Here is a 25,196-nt window from a genome sequence, read left to right as displayed (position 1 = left end):
TCAGAAGTCTGCCCAAGGTTTTATTTGAAAGGACGTCTGAGACAGGTTGGAGACATACTCGCTGTTGGCGAAGGAAGGCTTTTATTAGCTGAAGATTTCTGATTGATTAACCTCCAGATCACAAATGCTGTCCCACAGATAACACAGAGCACAGGGGAGCCTGGGTGAAGGACAGACGGTTTAAATTACACCCAGAAAAGGTCTAAGTAATGCCAATCAGAAGAGGTAAATGACTTGAAGAGCTAGTGAGCATCCGGTTGCCCTCAGATTGGAGTATGTGCCCTTCAGCAGTGAAGACAGAACGCACTCACACAGGCAGACTGGCCCAGGTGGATCAAAAACACACGGGCGTCCACCTCCAGCCGGTAACACGGCTCCAGCTATTCCTGTTGGATGAACGCCTGGCTGCCATCGTTTATATGTTGGACTTACTGCAACTCCTGATTCAGACCGGACAAGAAATTCACCAAGGAGTTGACGCTGGCACACAGCATGGCAGTCTGTCTCCTACATGGGACAAACCAAAGAGAAGGTGTCCTGCCGGTGCTTTGTAACACCCAGCGGGTCTCCATTCACTACCAGACCCAATGCGCTGCGATCCATCTACGGCTCGATTCTGTCTGCCGCCACAGAGCAAGGGATGGAGTGTAAGCAGTAACCCCAAGAGACATTGCGCCTCTTAGACACCGCCAAAATCTGTGCTGGAGGTGGGGAAGGAGGTGTTATGATTTACTGCTGGTATTTGATTTTGGAGCCAACTTTTCTCCATCACTGTGACACCTTCTCTCCCCAAGACATTCAGGGGCACAAGGGCCTGGCACTTTCATTACAATATCCAGGAGAGAGATCCAGACAGACTGCCAGAGCGCACACTCTCTCCCGAGAACTCCGACCTGTTCTCTCCAGACTGTATCAGCCTTTTCACCCGAACCGTAAGGTCGTTCCCAGCATGGCACCAGGGCCAAGCCACCAGCCAGCCTGTAATTGGATAATGCTTATGTCTGTTGTTTTCTTAGCCGCATACACCAAAACAAACACACACAAGAAAGTCCTGGGAAGAAAGGAGCATTCAGCAGCACATTTATGACAGGCTGAAGGTGATCATTATCACTGTCAAGGGAAGTCTGCTTGCTAAACCATACAGACTCCTATGTCCTCTTCTTGGAGGAATTTAACTCCCCACATGGAGGTGACTGTTGAGCCATCAGATGAAAGCTTCTGGTCATCTCTCAACTATGAACCGCGTTGCTCTTCCCCCAGGCCACAAGAGCCTCTTTTCCCCAGGCATACGCTTGCATCTTCATGGAGCCAGAGAATAGCTGGCAGCGGCTCATCCACTTTGAAAAGCCGTCAGCACCGCCGTTTATCAGTGCGTTTTCCTCTCTCTTCCTGAAAGGGCTTGTTGGGAGATAGTAAAATAAACCCCAGGGTGCAAGTCTGCTCTGACCATATATTGCAGACACCCAAGCAGGAAATGTATTCCTGAAAAAAGCCAGTTTGCGGTTGTGCGCCAGCATATTTCGCTCTGCCCCCTCTCTAGTAGCCAAGGATTGCAGAGTGGGGGGAAAGGAACTTTCCAGGAGAGAGAAGGAAGAAAGACATGTAAAAGAAAATAGATTGGCTGTCATTAGGAACACAGGAGAAGTGGGTTTGATGTGTGGAAGGTGAGGATTTAAATAGTCAAATTTGAATTTGAAATGTATAGGCAGAATTGTGGAGCGGTGATTGGGTTCAATTTCTGGCTCTGCCACAGAATTACCTACATGACCTTGGGCAAGTCATTTAATCTCTCTCTACCATCTGTCAAATGTGGATAATAGCATTTCCTATGCCTGTGTTATCTGTTCAGATCAGGTACTGTCTCTTCCTACTGTGTGTTTGTGCAGCGCCTAGCACCATGAGGTCCTGATCTCAGTCAGGGTCTCTAGGTTTTACTCTAACACTGCAAATACAAATAATAATATGAGGGGCCTGCCTACCCTGCAATCAGAGGGGTGACCGTAGGCATGCGTAGACGTACCTGAGCTGGCTTTGATCGAGCTAGATCGAATAACAATAGCAGTATGGGCAATGTCCAGCAAGTGGCTGAGAAATGAGGTATCCAGCTCAGTTAATAGGCACCGCATGTTACAGGCATGCTTCTTTGTGTTCTCAGCAACATACATCTATTTGTCCACGACCAGCCTGCCTAGGAGAAATATATAGTATTGCCGACAAAGAACTTCTCCTGAGCTAATTCTGGAATTCAGGATTTTTGTTTCATTTGCTGTAAAAAAAAAAATTCTGAATTTGCAGAATTAGCTTAGGAGAAATTCTCTGTTTCCAGACAGCAATTATGGTCATGCACAGGAAACTACAGTGGGCAGCAAGTGATGGAGTTGAAAGACACCATCTGTGTGACATAAGCTGGCTGGCTTCTTAGCAACCAGAGCAGGGATGGCAAAGAGCGAGACCTGAATACTAGTGAGGTTTGAACCTCAGGAGATTCATCCCAGCGCTGGGCTTGTGCTTTACCCACTTTGAGGTAGCTGGACTCCAGTTTGACACGGGCTAAGGCAACATTTCTAGGGGACTTGTGGCAAATGGGGAATAGTCAGTGCATGAGAATACTCATACGTGCCTCTGCCCTACAAGGCTTCTACCATGTCCTCTATGTGGGGCACTTGCGGAGGAACTGTAGGGCCAGGTAATGCAAGAGTATGGGAGCCTCTGCCTGCAGAACTACTCTCAAAACCGGTGGGAACTCCACCCACACAGGGCTTGCAGTCTGATGAAAATCTTATGCCAACTGCACAATTGAGCAAAATGTCTCTTGAGAACAGACTGTCTGATTGGTACGGCTGCCCTCTTCTGGTCACATCAACGCTCCCATGACAGCAGCCTTTCTCAAGCCTTTTGGTGCTTTGACAGAAAAGAGGCAGCGTGACTGGGAGACGTTAGGAAGGGAGGAGATAGTGAGTGCTCATCCAGGTTCCCCCATTGGCCTTCTGCTAATCATATTTCACTACTCCGTGCCTCAGTTTCCTCTGCTGTAAAATGAGGATAATAATGCCCGGCCTTCAGGGGTGCTGTGAAAAGCTGTCAGTGGCTGTACAGTGCTTTGAGCATGGAAAGAGCTGCATAAATGTTATTCTGGTGGGGTTCCAGCAGTGCAGAAGCAACGGTGAAAATAATTATTAAGGCAGAAAAGGGGAGGATGTCCAAGCTCTTTCATATCTGTTCAAATTCAGTTTTAATTCTTACCCTAAGTGGTTCAGATGCCCTTAGGGGATCTTGAATTATCCTCATGTTAACCACAAATAAGGTTCCCTCAGGTCAGGGTTGAAGAAGGTGGAGCTCAGTACAAAATGAGATAAACAAAGATCTTCGTTTTTTTGTCAGCCAGCAGTTTATGAAGCTGGATCTCTGGCTCCAAAAATGTCTCTGTCGGCGTGTTTGGGTTTTTTTTTTTTTTTTTTTTTTTTTTTAATTTAACTGTAGTTCCATCTAAAGCAGATATTTTGGGTAGAAAGATGCCAATTTTTATACAGTCAATTCCCAACTTCCTGAAACACACTGGGATTTTTAGGGTCCTCTTTTCCTTTGTTGGGCCTGAAGTCCTTACTCAGCTCTGACTCAGTTCTTATGCAAGAAAAATTCCCATTATCGTCAATGGAAGGGTGGTCTGAGCAAAGACTGACTGAGCAATGATTGAGCAAGGACTTCAGAGCTTGGCCTCACATTATTAACTGAGAGAAAGGATGGTTTGGGAGCTAAAGCACCACACTGGGACTGCTGAGAGTTGGGTTCTGTTTGTGACTTTGCTGTCTGACTTTGTTTATGGCCTGTGTTACACAGGAGGTCAGACTAGATAATCACAATGGTCCATTTCTGACCTGTGGCTCTATGAAAGTCACTTTACCCCTCTGTGTCTCAGATTGTAAGGTGGGGATAGTGATACTAATGGGCCCAGACCAGTGACCCATCTGCCTTTCTCAATATATTTGTGCTTCCTTTGTTTTAGCTACTCATATGTCCTATTGAATGTCCGGCCAAATCTGAAGCACATCATGGATGTTTTCCGTGTTTCTCTTGCAAAATCGCCTGTGCCTACAAATCATGTAAACAGCCCTGTCCTGCTGTGGGCTTGAGACTTTCTTGCTTTCCAAGCCTGTGCAGTAGCCATTTTGGGGTGAGGACAGTGCTGTCTTTGTTGTTGTTGCTTTGGCAGACACGCCTCCTTTTAAGGACTGAAATGACTCGCAGAGTTTACAAAGGCTTGTGGGGAAGATTTCTTAAGTCTTGGCATTTCCTGTTGTGAGAAGTCCAGTGTCGAACAAAAGGAGGAGAGAGAGAGAGAGAAAAAAAAAATGCCGAAGGAAAATATTTGGATGGTTTTGATCCCAATTTAAAAAAAAAAAAAAAAAAAACCCTCATGGAAAACTTCATATTAAGTTATGTTTCAGCAAAGAAGAAACTTACATTTGTTAATCTTTAACTTTTCTTTAGAACAGGTCAAAATTTTCCAGGTGGGAAAAAAAAATGACAATAGAGTGCCTTTGTTTGGAAATGAAAAAATTATTTTTCTTTGAAATGTTCAGGTTTTTCAACCAAAAACTAAAAATGTGAGGGGAGGGAGGGGTTAGTTAAAAAAATGGTTTTTGGTTGTTTTTGATTTTCGAAAGCTGAAAAGTTTTTGCTTTTTGATCAAAAACCTGGAAAATTCCTGTGCACAATTTAGAAATAAAAGAAAGAAAAAATTATATTTCTTTCTAAATTTTTTCATGGAAAATATATCCCCTTTTCTAACCAGCTCTGCTTTTCTGCTTTGCCAATTCACAGCCCAATTTGAGAATCATGGAAATCATAAGCCAGGAGGGTCAGATAGTGCATTGCCCTGGGACCAGTGCAGAATTGTCATCTCGTGCATTTTCATTACTGCTTTCTCCAGTTCAGTTTTAAATAACTGAGGCAACAGAGTCTCAGTCAGTTACCTTCAGGGGGAATATACCATGCTTTAGTAGAATACACTGGGCCAAATCCTTATGCCTTTACTTAGACCTTGATCCTGTGTGTGTTTCACTTTTATGAACAGGGAATAGTCCCAGTGATTTCAATGGAACTACTCACTGTGTGTAAAGCTAAACACATGCTTAGCTTTTGCCGGATCGGGATCTCCATTTTTACCCAGTGGGCCAAATTCTCTGCTGGCATAAATCCAGTAAAAAGTCATTGAGGTCATACCAGCAGAATGTTTGTATCTATCTTTAGAGGGCAGCCTCCCAAGTAGATTACACAAGTCGAAGGTCATTGTTAGGACTGTCTTCTAATATTCAGCCTACATTTTCCTTTGCTCACTTGCATCCTGTTCTTCTTGGTAATGTCATCCTGAACCACTTTAGAGCATTCTTCTCCATCCTTGGTATTTATACTCCGGTAGTTAGCAGGGCCTCTTTTATTTTTGTTTGGACAAACAATTTGTTTGAATCCCCAAGACGAGCGAATCCCTCTTGCCTATCAATGAGTTTTTTATCCCCTGTGTTCTCTGAGAACCTTAGTTTGCTGACACTTTCCTGGTATTGAATGTGCACAATGGGCCATTCTGCTATATATACCTTTGCACTGTTCCAGCCATGCAAACCAATCCTAAACAAACTTATCTGGCTGCAGAAAGATGTCACCAGAATTTAAATAAAGACCCCCATATCTGCTGCTGCCCGAATGGCTTCTTGTTGCCAGCAAGAGCCAGCATAGGGGCCCAGAGCAGCACCCAGAAGACCCCAGGATTGGGGGAGTGCAAAGATTTTTGAAAGACACCTTCATGCTTCCTTCCTGAGCTGTGTTGAGTGCTTTTTGGTCATAGCTCAGGATCTGGTTCAGTATTTTCCCCTCTTCTGTTTTACGGAGTTCTCAACCAAATTTCAAGCAATGATTTTGCAACTTGAAAACATTTTGGGATCAATCTTACTTCTCAGAATTCGGTGATGATGAAAGATAGATTCTGACTTCAAAACAAAACAAGTTGTTTTGCTGGGGCAGGACTTCCTCTCTCAAGTGCTGTTATTTCATAGTCCAGACAATATCTTCTTACCAGGAGCCCCCTGAAAAATAGTGCCTAAAAGATCTTTACACCTCTCTACCATTTTAAGGGCGTATCTACATGGCAAAAAGTGAACGTGGACTAGCCGACCCGAGCTAGCTTGAGTCCAGCTAGCAGGCAACATAACAGTGAAAACAACATAGTGCAGGCTAGTGAGCCGAATACATACCGGGGCTCCATGCCGGCCTTACACTACCTGCACTGAAGCCCATGCTCCACTGTCTTCACTGCTATTGCTACCAGCGCTAGCTGGATTCAAGCTAGCTTCAATAAGCTAAACCATGCACAGCTTTTGCCAGCTCACCATAACCTGTAAAGGGGTCTTATAGTCGATGGTTGCACTTTACTTAGACATCCATTTCCATGTGCATTTTATTTGTGCGCACTGACAGTGCAACCCTATAATGTATCTATCTCCTTTCTGTTTCATAGGAAGAAGACGATGATGGCCTTCCTAAGAAGAAGTGGCCAACAGTAGATGCTTCTTATTATGGTGGGCGAGGCGTCGGTGGCATTAAAAGGATGGAGGTAAATAAACATTTTCTTATGTACCAGGAAAACTCCCTTGTAAACTAAACCACAAGACCCTTCTGCCATTCTCCCAGAGGGAAACAAAGAGTAGGTGTGATCCCTCTCTCAGATAGACCAGTGTTAATTTGAAGTAACTTCACTGAGCTCGATGTGCGTACATAGAACCTTTGAAAACCAGGCCATTTATTTAGGAATTAAGTATCTAAATCCCATTCAAATTCAGCAGGAGTTAGGCTTCTGTTAGGTGCCTAACTTTAGACACCCATGTTTGAAAATGTTGGTTTTAAGCCTTTTGTCTTCTTCAATGGGCTCTATGAATGCTTTGGTTTGTTCTGCTGGGTTTTGTTGGCTGCTTAACTCTACCAATGGCTAGTTTCTGTTCATTAGGTGTGGTCAGAACTTTTTCAGCCCAAAATGGCTTTCCATTTTCAGCAAGATATTTTTTCAACCAAAAGATGGTGAGGTGTTCCAATGGTTTCGTAACCATTGTTCCATTGGAGCAGTGCAGGGCCAAACAGAATATACTTAAGGAGTGTGAACTTGGACTCTTGCAGGGGTGTAGCTAGCCTTTGAAAGGCCATTTTCTGCTGCTTCTACCAACCCCACCTCAAGCGACTGGTCCTGTTGACTCCAATGGGACTGCATGCATGAATGAGGACTTTCTGCTTGATTGATGGTTTCAGAATCAGGTTTTAAGTAAGGAAAGGCATCTAGATTCTGTACGACAATTGTCTTCTCTTTGGCAAGTGACCATCTCTATTTCTAGAAAACCTAGTATCTACATATGCCAAAATGCTCAGAGTGGGAACTCCTTGCGGCTGTGATCAGGAGAGATGGGACTGAACCAAAACCCCAGATACCAGCGCCTAAAGCCCCAGTCTAGACCCAGACTTTACAGTTTGTCCCTTTCTCACCAGTGAGTCTGGATAATGGGGAAATCTAGATCCAGATCTAAATGTTGCAGCTCTACTTTCAACAGCAGATGCTACTTTATGATGCCACCAATGTTTTTCTTCTTAGGTTCGCTGGGGAGAAAAGGGCTCCACAGAAGAAGGGGCTAAGCTAGAGAAAGCCAAGAATGCCAGAGTGAAGATGCCAGAGCAAGAATATGAATTTCCAGAACCCAGAAATGTTGGGAACAGCATGCGCAGGTCCTCTTCTCCCCGGAAGTGGTACACGCCCATCAAGGTAGGTCATATGCAGTTACATGGTGTGTTCTAGTTGATACCTAGTTAAACACTCATACAGCCTGATGAAGAGTTTTCACGTGCAAAGGTTACAGCAGTGAGAGTGACTTTGGGTTGAGTTCCCAGTTCCAAGACCAGATCTGTGAGTCCATCCAAAGGTTTTTCTAACTTGCACCGGATATCCCTGGCCTCAAGGGGTTGTTAGGTGTAAAGGAGACCCAGCCATGCTTCTTTCCTCCCTCCATGCAACCTTCAGTGTAGAAACCACTGCAGCATCTCTCCACCGCCCAAGTATTCCATTACGCAGGGGAGATCCTCAAGCATCTGGTTAAGCTGGCTTTAAGGGTGCTTTGGAGTGGTGTGGAGCAGCCAGAAGGCACTTGAGGAATGGGGCCCTGGACTCTTGCAGTGGTGTAACTAACCCTTTGAAAGTGCTTTCTCCCCTAACCAGCCTGAAGCCCCCAAAAAGTCTATGAAGGCTGATCTTCCATTCCCTAAGTGCAGAGAGAGAGGAGAACCTATCCCCTGCTCTTACTTAATAAATAGCCTGGTGCAGAAAATAATTAAGAACATGTTCAACATATTCATGAATGATCTGGAAAAGGGGGTAAACAGTGAGGTGGCAAAATTTGCAGATGATACAAAACTACTCAAGATAGTTAAGTTCAAAGCAGACGCAAAGACAAACAGCTCTCACAAAAGTGGGTGACTGGGCAACAAAATAGCAGATGAAATTCAGTGTTGATAAATACAGAGTAATGCACAATGGAAAACATAATCCCAACAATATGTTATACAATGATGGGGTCTAAATTAGCTGTTACCACTCAGGAAAGAGATCTTGGAGTCATTGTGGATGGTTATCTGAAAACATCAGTAGTCAAAAAAGCTAACAGAATGTTGGGAATCATTAAGAAAGGAATAGATAATAAGACAGAAAATACATTGCCTCTTTATAAATCCATGGTATGCTCACATCTTGAATACTGCATACAGATCTGGTCACCCCATCTCAAAAAAGATATGTTGGAATTGGAAAAGGTTCAGAAAACGGCAACAAAAATGATTAGGGGTATGAAACATCTTCCATATGAAGAGAGATTAATAAGACTGGGACTTTTCAGCTTGGAAAAGACACAAATAAGGGGGCATATGATGGAAGTCTATAAAAGCAGGACTGGATGGAGATAATAAATAAAGAAGTGTTGTTTACTCCTTCTCATAACACAAGAACTAGGGGTCACCAAATGAAATTAATAGGCAGCAGGTTTAAAACAAACAAAAGAAAGTATTTTTTTACACAACACACACTCATTCTGTGGAAATCTTTGTCAGAGGATGTTGTGAAGGCCAAGACATTAACAGGGTTAAAAAAAGAACTAGATACATTCATTAAGGATAGATCCATCAATGGCTATTAGCCAGCATGGGCAGGGAAGCAAAACCATGCTCTGAAGTGTCCCTAACCTCTGTTTGCCAGATGCTGGGAATGAGCGCCAGGGGATGCAATAATTGCCCTGTTCTGTTCATTCCCTCTGAAGCACCTGGCATTGACCATTGTCAGAATACAGGATAGTGGGCTAGCTGGACCATTTGTCTGAACCAGTATGGCCGTCCTTATGTTCTTATGTAAAAGGCCCTTGGTGTAAATGAGAATCAGGCCCTGAAGTTGCATTCCTTGTACACTACATGGAGGTGAATGCTAGTTCTCTGTGTGTGCATGGCTGATCAGCGAGAGACCAGAGTAGTGTAAACTAGCCTTAGTGTAAATGAGACTCAGGCCTCAATGTGCATTGCAAAAGAGAACCCGGTCTAGAGGATGCAGGTTTCTATGGCCTTGTCTGCATGGGAAAGTTTTACAAGTTATACTGATATAATTCTACCAGTATAACCCCCTGTGAGGACACTCTTATTGTGGTATAAGGGCATTTTTCTGTTTAGTTTATACCCTTTTCCAAGTGATATAAGCTAAACTGAAACAAGGCTCTATTATACTCGAATAGGGGTGCTACACAGGAGTTATAGCAGTTTTAATTTACATCTTAGATAACACTGAAAAAACTTCCCTGTATAGACAAGACCTATTAAGGAAATGGACAAACCAATCTGGAAAATATAAGAACCTTTCCCATGCTTCTTATTCTTTGTCCATTTGCAACTGGTAAAAAGACTGGGATGGCTTTAATCATTCTCAGAGGTAATTGGTTCCCCTGGAAGTACATTGCCTGATGTAGAGATAAAACATACTGGGTATAACTGGTAAAGGTGTGGTATTGCTAGCAGCTCTTCAGTCAAATCCCAAGCAGCATTCAGGATTTATCCTAATTGTACTAGAAATGTCTTCAAACATCCTCAAAAAACGGAGTATCATGCATTCAGCCTAGAGAGGTTCAATTGGCAGAAATGCAGAGTGTTTGATAAATATGCTATGTAGCATGTTACACATCTGTGCTCTTCCATTCAGCCGGAAATGAAAAATTCCAACATGCTGTGCTCAAGAAAACCCTTCTTCAGATCTCAGGGAAGCAGATTCCTTTTTGGAGGTGGCCAATGGAGTGTCCCATTATAGAAGGGGCAGGAAAAAAATTACAACAGAGCAGGGAATCCCTGGGCAGTGAATATGTTTCTGAGCACATGGTGCAGTGCACAGCTGTATACTTTTTCTGACCTAGTTAAACTCATGTGGAAAACAACCAGAGTATTTGCATATTTTCTCACTGCCTAATTCCAGTCAGAAATTAAGAAATCCTTTATTGGGATTGCACAGAAGTGCTACAAAGGCAGGAGATCCCACATGTCAATCTGTTGCTTTTAACTGAGGACTGCTCGAAAGTGTCTGTTGAAACTGTTTTTGACAGATAATTGGGTTTTTGACAAAATGATTTTTATTTTATTTATTTTTTTGTGCACAAAGTCTCTGCTTTCCATGGAAAATTTTGACTTTTTGTCAGAAAACTGAAAGACCCAAGTCTGAAAACTTTTCCATTTTCAGCTGTTTTTTCAATTAAAATTTGACATTTTCTGCAGGAAAAAAAATCCATTTTCCAACTAGCTCTATTCCTAACTAATTACATATTTTATTCTCTCTTTAATGACATATAAGCCAAGAGACCATTCCCTTGTTGAAATCCTTCTGCTAGATGTGAAATTACAATGGCACATAAGATTTCTGAGGGTGTGTCAGCCTTTCCTCTAAGGTCAAAGAAAGATCCCACGTTCAGGTTAATTGCTTGGCACAAACAAGACTGGACCATGAGGCTGATAGCTGCAGGAAAACTGACACTGAGCACATAGGAAAAGAAAGTTTTGAAGGGCGTTGGTGAGCATTGGGAGAAGTCACAGACGCTTACTTGGCAGAAGAGACAGAGCTAGAGAGACACGAGTACGTGAGGTTCAGTAACGCCATATTCTGTTATCAGTCTGTGTTGTTCAAATGAAAGATGAAAAGGGTTTCTATGTAGCACAGTGCCGTGACCAAGCTGTCTTGGGGAGGATGGATGGTTGGACAGATAGTTTTTCATTCTCTGCTCCATTAATGAATCCAAAGCAGCTGATTTTCACACATATAAAAATGCAGCCATCGGACTGATTTGTAAGCAGAGTGAAAGCAGTTAAGACCAAGCTGGTACTACTAATAGGAAAGCCATCCTACTTACAAACCCATTACTCCATCCCAGTTAATGAAGAGAAAGAGGAACTGTCAGGGAACATCATGTATAAATGCACCCAATCTGTTTCTTGTATGTATAGAGCATTTTTACCAGCAGCCTCAGCAATATTCCAGAGACTGAATGGACAATGGAGACCTTCTCAACCCAGTGTAGGGCCCATCTAGCTGAGAGTTAAGGCTGGGGGCAGTGTGGGAAGTGTACACTAGAGCTGCTCATGCTTTAAACACCCTTTCAGGTATTGAAGTTGCCTGTAAGCTTTGAGGGAGATTTTCAAATGTATAAATAGAAATTAGGCACCCAGCTTCCATTGATTTTCAACAGGACTCAGGTGCTTTTGAAAACCTCACCTTTTGAATCTACGGGAAGTGTTGATAGAGCTTTTGAGGAGAGAGGACATCACGCTCCATGACTGACGATCCAGCACCTTTCACAAGCATGGCATTCAATTTAATCAAATAGAGATCCAAGCTGTGTTACCCTGGAACAGTGCTATTCACTGAACAGTTGTGGTTTGTATCGAAAATAATTCACTGTGTTTCTTGTAATTGCAGGGCAAGTTGGATGCTCTCTGGGTCCTTCTGCGGAAAGGTTATGATCGTGTGTCTGTGATGCGTCCCCAGCCTGGAGACCAGGTACTGTCCTTTTATAACATTTATTGTGCTTAAAAAAAACCTCACCCAAACCCACAAACTTTCCAGGTCCCTTCTCTAGTGGGACTGAATCGTCGCGTAGACTGAAGATGTCTGTCCCTATTGTCATATACCAACATGCCATCTCAGAAACAAAACATACATAGATCACCTCGCAATAGCAATTGTCCATCTACACAGAAACTATCAACTTGATACAGTTTTGCTGTTACAATTTTATGGTCACTTTCAATTAGCGAGAGCCTTGGATTTGTGAGAAAAATACGCGTGCATTTCTCATTGCTCAGTGTCCTAATGCTCTGTCCTACACTCCTGGAGTGAAATCCTGATCTCATTCACTCCCATTGACTGCAGTGGGGCTAGGATTTCACGCCGTAATTTTTAGTCGATTGGAGTTTTTCCTGTTCAGGGATTGCAGGTTGAAATCCAGAGTGTTTTGTGTGTCTTAATTTGGAACTTTATAAAGCTGGTGAGTCTCCAGTATTAATTTCTAGCAGGTGAAAACCCCCTCCATAACAGAAGGGGATAGGTGTAAAATGCAGTGAGGTCAAGCATCTGTTTTCATGTTTGTGCAGTCTACGGTAGATCCTGGGCCCACAGCTTCATGAATAATGATTAGCACAGAGTAGAAGGAAGAAGCAAAGATAGCATGTCTGCATATATTCAGGTGTGCTTATGATTACACACATCATCTGAGAAATGAATCGTAGAACCCATGAAAGTCAATGGATGTGTGTCTCCTAAGTGGAGATGAAAGAAAGAATGGTACAAGTTGAGACACCAACAGCAATATTAACTGTTGCATTTCACCTATAAAGTGTTTTATATTCCTATTTTTCTTCTTCTTTAACATGTAGATAAATATATGTAGTTTATGTTCTAAAATACATATCAGAGTACATAGAAGAGGAGGCGACATGGGTGAGGTGACAAAACTGTATGGACCATAAGTTTTGCATTTCCTGACTTCTTGTGACTTTAATTATGCAAATGTGCAACATTATCAATGCACTATCATAGTTTATGTGTATATCCTTATATGTGTATTTGTATACAAACACCCACATAATTATATGTCTATTTATAGTTAGATTGACAGAATTGAGTCATCTATGAATTGTACTAATTATGTACACAGTTAGTAGACAGAGGGCCAAATTTATCTGTGGTATAAATCAGCTGAGTGCAGAAGTGTTACATCAGGAACATATTTGGCTTAGTTTGTTCATGTTGGTGTGTAGCATTCAGAAGATTTCAGGAAACTGAGCTGGACAAGAAAGAGTGCTAACAACGATGTAATATTTTGGGGAGAGATCCATAATTCTGTAATATGTGGCTTTCTGTATAGTTTTCCATTGGCTGACCAATGAAAGTGGGGTTTGTGAATAAAAATATAAATACTTTCTGCCTTCAAGGGGAAAATTTGCAAAAACGGCTTAGCTGTCTGATACCCATCTCTGGGAGGAGTTCACACTCCACAAATTGCTAATGCCAGGCAATTTGTGTGAACTTTCCCCAAGGAGATCTGAGTTCAAGTGATGCTCTTTTCTTATATGGATTGATCTCTTACGCTGATGAGCTAAGCATACACTATTTGAAAGATTCTGTCCTTAATTACACCCGGGAAAATCCAGAGTAACTTCCCTGAAGGCAGTGGAGTTAGTAGCAATCTACATTATTATAATTGAGAGCAGTGTCTAGCCTTCCATGTGCATATGATCATAAGAACGGCTAGACTGGGTCAGACCCGTGGTCCATCTAGCCCAGTATCCTGTCTTCCCACAGTGGCCAGTGCAGGTGCTTCAGAGGGAATGAACAGAACAGGGCAATTATCAAGTGATCCATCCCCTGTTATCCAGTCTCAGCTTCTTGCAGATGGAGGTTTAGGGACACCCCAGCATGGGGTTATGTCCCTGGCTATGTTAGCTAATAGCCATTGAACTTATCTCCATTGAACCCTGTGAACTTATCTAATTCTTTTTTGAACCAGTTATACTTTTGGCCTTCACATACACTCACTAAGTGGTCTAGAGCAAGTTGTTTACCCTCTCTGCTCTTCAGTTTCCTCCATCAGCAAAATTAGGAGGACCATAACACTTAGTTACCTATAGGAACGGTGTGAATATGAGATCCTCAGACAAAAAGTCCTGAAAGGATTGTTATGTTTTGAACTTAGGAGAAAGGATGGTTAAAGAACTGACCTGGGAGTCTTAAAACCAGCCTTGTATTTCTGGCAGAGACTTCCTGTGTGACTTTGGGCAAATCCCTTAACATCTCTTTGCCTTCCCCGTGTAAAGTGGAATTGATGATCGCTACCCCTCCCTGTGAGGCTAAATGCACTCGTGTGTGAGGGGCTCAGACAGCGCAACGAGGTGCCAGTTAAATTAAATTTTAAATGCATGTAACTAAAAACTATATCTAACGAATTAATTAAGGCCAATGAATAAAATGATCTTTTGAGAGCTCCTTAAACTCCCTCTGTTGTTCTCTGGGTCACATTTCCGGTGGAGGAAGTGGAAGCGTATGGCCAAGGCTGAGGTTATAAACCCAGCATAGTCTAGGTTACCTTAAGGGTGAGCTTCTTTTCGTGGGCCAGCGCTCATCAAACACTAGCTCGTAAAAGACATTCCCGCTTTGGTGTGATTGGCACCCCACACTGAAGAGAAATCCAGCACAAAGGATTGTGCTTGGGACGGCAGTGTGGAAACAGCCACCAATCCAGACTGCAGCTGTCTGTGGCTCACAGATACCTAAACACAGACACCCCAGGGTCAGTGTTAATCCTTTAACGATGGGTTTCCTTTGCAACACATCTTGCATCACGATGACGTGAAGTTTCCATCGATGTAAACAAACCATCCAGCAAGAGTCCCGTGGTCAGGAAGGCAGGACAGTTCTGTGGTCTGGAGTCTGGCTGGAGAGCTTTGATCTGCTTTCTTCCTTTGAATCACAGTCGTTACATCAGGGATACTTCCCCTTCAGAGGTGGACGGGGAAGATGGCACATCCTGTCTAATATTCTATTTGGCATTTTGCGTGAAATCATCATTTCCGCCGAGGCCATTGTTTCAGGCACCATATGTGAGCACAGAGCCACTCACATGGCTGCGCATGCATCTACCCCCGTATACTTCTCCACGCAGTCACCCGCCACACAATTCCCCACACAGACAGCCCACATTCGCCCCCACACTCTCACATAGTCACCTGTTTCTTGCTCAGGGTTTGCCAGCAGTATTAGCCAGCAGGGCACGGTTGAGAGATTCTTCCTGGCATGAGCAAGTTGGGCTGTAAATACCTTTGGTTGTGGCATGTGATTCTGAATAAGACACTTGGACCAGCCCATGCAGTGGCAGCCGGCAGCAGCAAGGAGTTTTTTCTGACCGGGTTATGAAATCTTTGGCATGGCGTGGTGATTTGCAATCATGCGGTATTTCACAGAGATCTAGATGATGGATTTGTTTTTGATCCTGTTTTTGTCCTTAGTGCTTACAGAAGGGGCAGGTACCCGAATGCTCCCGCCAGCAGGTCAGTAAACAGGCCCAGGCTGCTGGTGTCCACAATTCCAGGGGATCCTTGTGATTTTAAAAGCAGAGTCACAGCTGCTTTGAAACAGCAGCCCGGATGCACTGGAGCCATGTGCGAACGCTGGGCCTTCCCAGCTTCAGAAGTCAAGAAACTTCAGGCAGTCAAACTCTGAGAGCTTAAAACGTTATTGCTGCATGGGGCAGGTCAGTCGCTGGCTTAGAAATTCTCTCCTGGCCCCTCCAACCCTCCTCCAACACCCCCCCCCCCCACCGCTCCCCACACACACTATTACAGGTAATCAACTGAGCGGCTGTAGGTGAGCATGGCGCCACCCTTTTCCAGCGCAGTTACTTTGTCCATCATGTCTCCAGGCAGAAGCTCACTCTAACCACACCTGGGATTTGCACGTTGCAGTGCGTAGACACAATTCCCATGCAGCCCCATCGACGGAGTGCCCCCGGACGCGAAGTTCCCGTCAGCAGCTTTCGCTGTAACTGTACTACTTCCTAGAGCTGGACGCCAAGCAGAACAGTGGGTGTGGATGCTGGGGTCCAGGTCTGATCCTCATAACTGAGCAGATCCCCCAAATTCAAACTCTCCCAGTTGTGGGAAGAATTCCAATGCTGAGACAAATCTGAGACTGGCCCCGTCTCTAATTATTTTCATTGGTCTGCAATCTCCTGCTACCACAAAATGAAAGCAATAGCAATGGCACACTCTCTCCCCCCTCTGCACGGGCTGATTCTCAGAGCACTGCTGCATATTTTCATCTGCCACGCCACGAGTCAGTAGTCCCTTTCATTGCTGTCCAGTTCAGGCCCTGTGCAATGACCCTAGGCAGCTTAGGCTCAGTCAGTCTGTCTGGGAGTGAGATAACCAGAAATAATGAGAAACCAGGGTCTCTTCTGCAGTCAGTAGCCTCAAAATGAATCCGTTTTATAGTCATTGCCACTGAGCCCTGTCTTCTCTCTACCAGGAGAAATGCTGCACTGTGTATTCTGAGGAAAGGCTTAGATAAGTATTTGGAGCTTTGCAGGCAGAAGGAATGGTTTGTAAAGTGTCACTTGACATTTGCAGACGGGAACCCTTGAACATGTGTTATTTCTAAGAGCTACAAGGGGGCGGTTGAGAAAGCAATTCACATCTTATTTCTCTCCATTTTCTCCCCCTCCCAAAAAAGAGTTGATGTCCAACCCCTCGGTGTAGCTACAGGGGCACATTAATATACCCACTTGGGCAGCGTCAAAGTATAAAGCTAAACAAATAAAGCAAGATGCAAAGAAACTGAAAGGAATCTCTGTTTTCTTTGGAGTCTGCAAAGGAAGTGGACTAGATCCCAGGATGACACCACTTTCATAAAGCAATCCCTTGAAGAGATCAGTTCCTTTAAGTACTGCCAGCCCGTGAGCTGGGCTGTTTAGCAGAGTGCCTCCTGGCTCTTGCTTCAGCATTGATTCGCATCATTATGGCTGTTTATGTACAGTGGCTCCTGCAGTGGGGCAGGTAGACATGCAGAAAGGACTGGTCCCTGCCCCAGGAAGCTCACCGCATACGGCTGTGACAAGTAGACACAGGTTAGAAGAAAGAGAACAAGTAGGCAAGAGGTGTGCAAGTCAGCTCCATTAATGGGAGGCTATATAGTCCACTGGAGACCTGGGTTGTATGCCTACTTCTGTTACTGATCTGCTCTGTGTGTCTGTGGGCAAGTCCCTCTGTGCCTCTTTTTCCCTTCCCTATTCTTTTTCTACTTAGATTATAAACTACTGGGGGCAGGGACTGTTTCATGCTAGGGCTATGGCTTCTTCACTGCAGAAAAGGTATGGTTTGTATATCGGGATAGCTGGCTAGTGATGGCTATCTTAGAGTAGAATCCTTCGGGAGACAAGGCACGGGTAATTTATATCTCCATCTAGGGTTTCCCTAGACCAGCTACATCTAGGCATAAACTACCTATGCTTTGTCTCCACCAGGATTTTATGCTGAGATCTGTCTCCAGTTAGCAATCTCAGTGTAAAAACCCCACCTTTCTTTGGCAATGCCAGCCTAGGATATGTGTTTGTACACGGCCTTACACAACAGAGCCCACATCTTGGCTCAGGTCTCCTAGTGCTTCTGTAATACAAACCACAAATCCTGCTGGTTAAAGTGGCTTCTGTGCGAACCGTAAGCAACGTGGCAGTAGAGGGATTTAAATATGGCCAGGGAACATGTAGATACACAGTGTGAAGGAAGTGTCCTGGGGGGCTGGGAGACAGGAGCACCTGGGCTCTCCTCCCAGTTCTGCCCTGTCTCTCCCTGTCAGGGCCCCTGGAAGCAAAGTGACAGAGGTCCATACGGAAATCAGGTCAGGCAGTGAGTCACTTATGCCTGGAACCCCAGAGGGGACTTAGGCTCAGCATTGCAATGCCTACCATCGAGACGCCCTGGTGCCAGCTGCCCCAGATGAGGTGCCCAGGCTCCGGATACGACGCCTGGGGAGAGTTAGGCACCTAAGAATGGCGTTCTGAGAAGCCAGCATGCTGAGCGGCGAGTTCTCTAACATTAAGCTCAAATGGATTATAGCATGAAGTTGCTTCAGTGCCTTCAGCAATGTTAAAAAAGATGGCCGTCTTTTGTTCATCTTCCTTAAGAGTGGATCCTGATGCCCTCACAAATGAATCAAATGCTGCTTTAAACCTTTTCCAGTTTTCTGCAGCATTTCTCTATGTTTTCAGGAACATCGGAACTCCTAACTGATCCATCTTATTCCACTCAAACTATTTTTCACTAGGTTCCTTTTTTAAATTTCTTCCAGTTCTTTGTATCACTTCCTTCAATCCTGAGACCACGTGCTGTTTTATAGCCAAGTAATTCAGTAGCCTTAACAATCATTCATTGCTAGTAACTTAACAACAATCTATCAGTTAACGTAGATACAAAGCAAGCATCTTAATTCTGGTCAAACTATCAGTCTAACCCAAACCCAGCCGCCTCCTCCCACTGTCAGCTCAACACCCTGGAGATTTTATTCATTCTCTTTAGACTGTGCTAACACCACCACTCAAAGGGAGTTAGGTGCCTGACTCCAGGCCGGAGGAAGGAGCCTGTCTCTGCTCAGGATTGACAAGCATGACCCTTTCCTAGAGTTAGGCAACTCAGCCACGTCAGCCCTTTCTGATAAAAAGGAGATGCCACCCTTATACCCACGGACAACGGAGATGTGGGAGACCTAGGTTCAAACACCCCCCTTTGTCTGAGTCAGAGAAGGGACTTGGGCCCACACCTTCTACCGCCTACTTGAGTGCTCTGGCTATTGTGAAAGGAGGTATGGGGAGACCACTTGCTCCTTACTTTTTATGGGTTGGGTGTGCTCTGAGAGCACCTACCGGAATGGACCCTGCAGCCAAGATAAGCGAGGAAACACCTAGTTTGTGAATCCTCCCGATGGCTTTGTCATGCCCACTGGCAGATAGGTAGGTGCCAAGGAACTTTAGGCACGCTACAGGGCTAGTCAGCAGCTGTACAGGGGTTTTGAAGAGCTAACGTTCGATGGAAGGCACTGGAGAACTATGGAAGGGCTCAGCATTACTACGATGTGCATAAATATCATGTGATTATCAGAGCTCAGTATTTCTAGAAACTGTCTTTTTGTCTAGGGGCCAATGAGGCTCTGCCAATTGACATCAATTGAGGATCCAATCCATGTTTACCTCTGCTTTGACAGGTCACACATCCCCCTTTGTATCTGTGAGAAGGAAATGTACAGCAAGCCCTTGTTTACAATAGCAGGGGTCTTTTTAAAGTGTGTTTTTCATTGCAAAGCAAAAGGAAAAGAGGGGGTCAAGCAAGACCTGTTTTGAAATCACTCAGAGAAGCTGAGATGCACAAAGAGGTTGTGAAATTCTTTCCTCAGCATCAAACCTGGAAATGGGCTGAGGTTACCAGCAGACACAGCTGTTTCTCATAAGGCTAGGAAGTCAGGATAACGTGGGATTCCTGTGGTCTTCTCACATTCCAGAGAGACTAGGTTTGCATTTTTGTCTGTATTAATGAAGTTATTTTTATAGTCAAAACATCATCAGATGGGTTGTTTTTTAAACTTGAGCTCTTTTATCATTCTGGAGGCAAGTTCTCATTAGTGCAAAGGACTCTAGTAATTAGACAGGCGCCCGCTAGTGGCACTGACTAAAGTTGCCAGTTGTGTTTCCATGGTAAACACTATTCTCCAGGAATTTAGAAGTTGATTGTAAAAATGTGTTTGAAGCTCAAAAGTGGCCTGTGAAGTCTCAAGCTGGGAGCAAATTATGTTTATATTTTTATTTGTAATTTCATGTGCATTACTTTCACATTAATTGTGCATGTAGGCGGAGGAAAAAGCATAACGACCATGCATAATTATGTATAAATAAAGAGGCCACATGAGTTACCCTAAACATACAGGGAGAAGTATTTTTCAGATGAACACTCTGTTTGCAAATTCTCCAGAGAAGTCACTTGGGCTAGTATCTTGTTAGATATCAACAAAACATCTACGGTACAAACTGTGATTAATTAGCTGACAAGGATGGGGCTCTGAAATACGGGGAAAATTTTCCTTTAAAAAAAATCACAAGTATGATTTTACAATGAAACATGCAGAAATTGATTGTGTGTGTGTGGACATGCAAAATTGATCTGGATGTGAACAGTTTCCAAAATGTGAAATAGTACCCTGTTTAGAGCCAAAATGCACCAATTTTCACTATCAAAAAGCCCCATTTTCCAGCAAAATCCTTCCCATCCCCCAATCAGGTTCTTTCTTTAAGTTACAATGAAATGCCAAAACCTCAAAGTTGAATGATTTCAGGTTTCACTCTGAATGTTTCATACGGCCTCAGAAATAAGATTTGCCACACTGGAATAGATCCACTGTCCATCTAACAATGGGGCATTCCTTTTAGGGCCCTGATTCTGTAAAGCACTTGAACATGCTGAACTTTATGTATGTGCTCAAGTCTTATTGAATGAACTGGTACTTAGGAACATGCTTACATGTTTAACTGAATCAGGGCCTAAATTCCCCCTTCTGGTGACCAGCTGAGGCCCTGAAGCCCAGGAACTGATAGTCCTTTTAATTTGCATTGTAGCTACTATAACGAGAGATCTCGAACATGTCTAATTAATTTGTGCAGACTGTTTTCATGTGGCAGGGGCATGATCTACTGGTTAGGGAATTAGACTGGGAATCTGGGGGCCTGCATTCGACTCTCAGCTCTGAGTGAGACTGACTCATTGTGTGACCTTGGTGCTTACAAATGGATTGTTTGATCATTTGTTACAATATCTTTCTAGGTATCAAAGTTAGGCTGACTGGTCTGTAATTCCCTGGGTCCTCTGTGTTCCCCTTTTTAAAAATAGGTACTGTGTTTGCCCTTCTCCAGGACTCTGGGACTTCACCCATCCTCCATGAATTCTTGAAGGATTTTGAGTTCTTTATATTCCCTAGGATTAATTTCATCAGACCCTGCCAATTTTAATACATCTAATTTATCTAAATATTTTTAACCTGTTCTTTCCCTAGTTTAGCTTGCGTTCCTTCCCTGTTGTTGTTAATATTAATTGTGTTGAGTATCTGGTCACCATTAACCTTTTATAGTGAAGACTGAAGTGAAATAGGCATTAAACACCTCAGTCTTCATGATGTCATTAGTTATTTGCTCTCTTCCCCTGCTGAGCAGAAGACCTACACTTTCTTGTGTCTTTCTCTTGCTCCTAATGTATTTGAAAATCCTCTTCTTATTGTCTTTCATGTCCCTTGCTAAGTGTAACTCATTTTGTGCCTTAGCCTTTCTGATTTTGTCCGACATTTCTGTGCTATTCTTTTGTACTCCTCCTTAGCAATTTGTGCATATTTCCACTTTTTGTAGGATTACTTTTTGATTTTCAGGTTATTAAAGAGCTCCTGATGGAGTCAACTTGGCCTCTTACTGTTCTTCCTATCTTTCCTACGCATCGGAATAGTTGGCAGATGTGCATTTAATATTGTCTCCTTGAAAAACTGCCAGCTCTCCTTATAATAATAATTCAGTGAAAGTGCCTCTGTGCAACACATGACAGGTCAGTCTGTCCAAACAACTATATAAATACAGTCTTAGATCAATTCCTGCCAGAAAAATAAATCATTCAGTAAGCGCTCAGCCTCTAATAGCTTGGTGAAAAATATGCAGCGGGATGCATTCAAAGCAGATGCATCCATGTAATAGCAAATGGAGGAGGGCAGTTGATCTCTGTGGCTTCAGTGAACTTGTGCGTAAGGGTATGTAGGAGCTAACCTGTAAGAGGAAAAAAGACTGGGGAAGGCAGAATGGTTATGTTGATAGGAGATTAAGGGCTTGACCCAAAGCCCGCTGAAGTCAGTAGGAGCTGGAGCGAAGTATAAATTAAATCCCTACCCATCAGTCTAATGCACTCTTCACACACTGCCTCTGTGCCATCTCCAAGTCCCCCCTTCCCCCCTTGTGTTCGAGCCTCCAGGTGGAGTTGAACCTAGATTTCAAATATAGGCAGTGTAAGCAGATTTGGGGACTGATTCCTGCTCTAGGAGCAATTTCAGGATGGGACCCAAGGTCCATAGCCTTGCACTATGCTCCACTTCAGATTTACTTCTAATTGTGCTTTGAGAGGCCAGGGTTCAAATTTTACCATTGCTGTTAACAGCTGGCTTCAGTGGAGTTGTGGTGCTTTACCCCAACGTTTAATTTGTTCCAAGGGTGGCTTCAGGCAGTGACTGTCAATGGGAGTCTTTGCACTGAGCTCAGTGGGATGTGAATCAGGTGCGAGGGTTATTAGGGCAGTACAGCAGAAGTCAGCGGGACAACCATCTATGAGAGCAGGCTCTATTCCATCCACCTCTCTGACGTGTTTAAGGAGATAGTGTGTCCAGTTGGGCAGAACACTAGGCTGTGAGACAGTAGACTTTGTCCCTGTGTGACCCTGGGCAAGTTGTTTCATCTCTCTGGATCTCCATTTCCCCATCAGCAAAATGGGGCTAATGATCTGTCCCTTCCTTTTTAAAGCATTTTGAGATACACAGATAAAAAGCACTACCCTTAGATTGTACACTTTTGGGGGAGCAGGGACCATCTGTTATGTGTGTACAATGGGATCTCCTAGGCACGACTCCAATACAGATAAAGTTAATAATAATAATATATAAGAGTCATGGTTATTTCTGAGGTGCCTACCATCATGGTAGAGGCAGAAGGAAATCAGAAGAGGATACAAGTATCAGTGGCTTTTGGTAGTTGGGACAGATTCCTTCTCTCTATCCTACTTCTTTTTGGATTTACACACCACTTACCAGCCAAGCCCCAGAGACATGCTAAAACATTGTATATCAGCATCCCCATTGTACAAATAGTGTCTCCGTGCCTCCCTTTCCTAGGAGTTTTACCCAATCTCAGACAGGAAGTCTGTGGCAGAACGTGAAATGGAAACCAACTCTCCTGAGTCCCAATCCAATGCCTTAATTATAAGAACATCCTTCCTGTCTACATCAACCTCTCTTCACTGCCTTTCCCATGCAGCTTCTGCCAGTGGGGCTTGTTCTGAGCCTTGGCTGGAATGTAATGTCACCCACCCATAAGTGTGCATTACAGATCCCTGTAACAGAATCATATCCTCTCTGGATCAGGCACAGAGGGGGACCTGTAACACACACGGTTACATTAACACAACCTACCCTGTGTGGAATCCTCCTAGGTGAGACAGGAGTGGTCCACAGAGTGTGTAAATTAGTGTGCAAAGTCTGTAGAGCGCTTTGGGGTCATCAGATGAACAGATATATATAGAAGCAGCCACAACGGGGAGGATATGATGGGCTTGTGCCTTCTCTAACATGTCCCCCTCAGGGTATGTTTACATTGCAATCCAGCACGTAGAGGCATGCTAGCTTTAATATTCTGCACATGCTACAGTCACACCCCTGGACTGCAGTGTAGACATGTCCTCAGTCTGGCTGCAGGCACATACATTTCCACTCCCGCCCCAAACCTGCAGCTTGCACGTCTGAGTCATCGTATAAAGGCCAGCCACGGTATTTTTTTACAGCACCAAAATCATTACACCAGCTAACTTAGGTGTGATTTTAACTGAAGCAAGAAATTGCCCCATCTGTGCATTTAACGGTGAAATTTCCAGTGTAGTGAGTTATTAGGCAAATTTCTTAGTCTGGGAAGGTTTCTACATTTCTCAGTGGAGCCCAGGGAAAGGAGTGATGTCTCTGAACACCAGGGAATGGAGCAGGTTCATAAAACAAACTGAAAAGTATAAAAGGTTGGGTTTTTTTAAGTGCAGAAGGCAAAACCAGCCAATGGAATGTTCTGGTCAAACTTTCCTTCATGTCGAGTAAGTAGTTCTGCAGCAACTTTCTGAATAGACTAAAGGCTGGGTGTAAATTCTCAGGGTGGAGCCAGTCAGAAGACAGGAAGTATTTTCAGGGACAAATTTTTGGAACTTTTTTTTTTAAATGTTCATTTAAAAAAGAAAAATCCACAAAACGTTCTGGATTTTTTGATTGAAAAAAACAGGCACTGACAATTTTTTAGCTTTTCCAGAAATGAAACTTTTTTTTTTGTAGCAAAACCAACAACAAACAAATTGGATAATTTCAAAATAAATTTAAAGTTTCCTTTGGAAAAAGGCCGTTTTTGTCAGTGATGGTTTGAATGAAAATTTATGTTCAGCTCTACCTCAGGGATGTGCCATATAGTCCCAGTCCTGCCCTACTTATTCAGAACAATCTCCCAGTGACTTTAGGGTGCATCTGTCATGGCTATTTATCTGCCTCCCCTTACCACAGTATCTGAGTGCCTCGTAATCTTTAACACATTTATCCCCACCACAGCCTGTGTGGTAGGGCATCCTTATTTTACAGACAGAGAACAGCGGCACACAGAGACTAAATGATCTGCTCGAGATTACACAGGAAGATGGTAGCTGGGTAAGAGAATGGATCCAGGGTCCTAGGCTACTGCCCTGACTATTGGCCATCCTTCCTTTGTTGTTAGGAAAGATTCTAAAAATGATTTACAGCACTGCAGACATGACAAAATATGACCTAGATCCACTCGAGTCAATGGCAAAACTCTCATTGACTTCACTGAGGCCAGGATTTCACCCCAGGTAGGACTGCTGTATGACACATCTTTACTGCAGCTGGGAAAAGGAGGAACTTGCCTACATTACCATGCAGGGAAAGAGAGGCCATTGGTTCCCGTAGGACTGGTGCACATTTCCAGAAATACGCATGAGCCCAAACTGGAAAGTGTGGATGCAGCTTCTAAACTTTCTAAGCCTCTGCCACAGAGTTCATGAAGCGTTTGGCCTTTGGGATTTTGGTTTGGGCCTTTCTGTGTTGGAATCTTTGTGTTACACACAAAGAATTAATTGTTTCTGATTGTTGGGTTAGGATGGAACCTGTGGCATAAAATAACATAAATTCTTGTAAATGTCCCTGCGAAGCTGAGACAGGAAAATAATCTGATCAATAGTCCTGAAAGCCAAAGACAACAAACCACAAGAATCATGTTCCC

The 25,196-nt window shown here is 43.7% G+C and overlaps 1 protein-coding gene across 1 annotated transcript in view; it reads left to right on the top strand.

The window, feature by feature from the left end:
- ANTXR1 (ANTXR cell adhesion molecule 1) overlaps window positions 1–25,196 on the top strand; it is a 134,465-nt gene that overhangs the window by 91,666 nt on the left and 17,603 nt on the right. Inside the window, exons 15-17 of the mRNA XM_067545854.1 lie at window positions 6,512–6,607; window positions 7,631–7,798; window positions 12,020–12,100. Of these exons, the coding sequence (XP_067401955.1) occupies window positions 6,512–6,607; window positions 7,631–7,798; window positions 12,020–12,100 (345 nt within the window). The remainder of the gene's footprint in view (window positions 1–6,511; window positions 6,608–7,630; window positions 7,799–12,019; window positions 12,101–25,196) is intronic.

Source organism: Emydura macquarii, unplaced genomic scaffold, assembly GCF_026122565.2.
Source record: "Emydura macquarii macquarii isolate MOO-44397 ecotype Brisbane River unplaced genomic scaffold, CSIRO-AGI_Emac_v2 contig_1110, whole genome shotgun sequence".
Lineage (NCBI taxonomy): Eukaryota > Metazoa > Chordata > Testudines > Chelidae > Emydura > Emydura macquarii.
The sequence above is the reverse complement of the archived record's forward strand: the minus strand, read 5'-3'. Positions and strand labels throughout refer to the sequence as shown.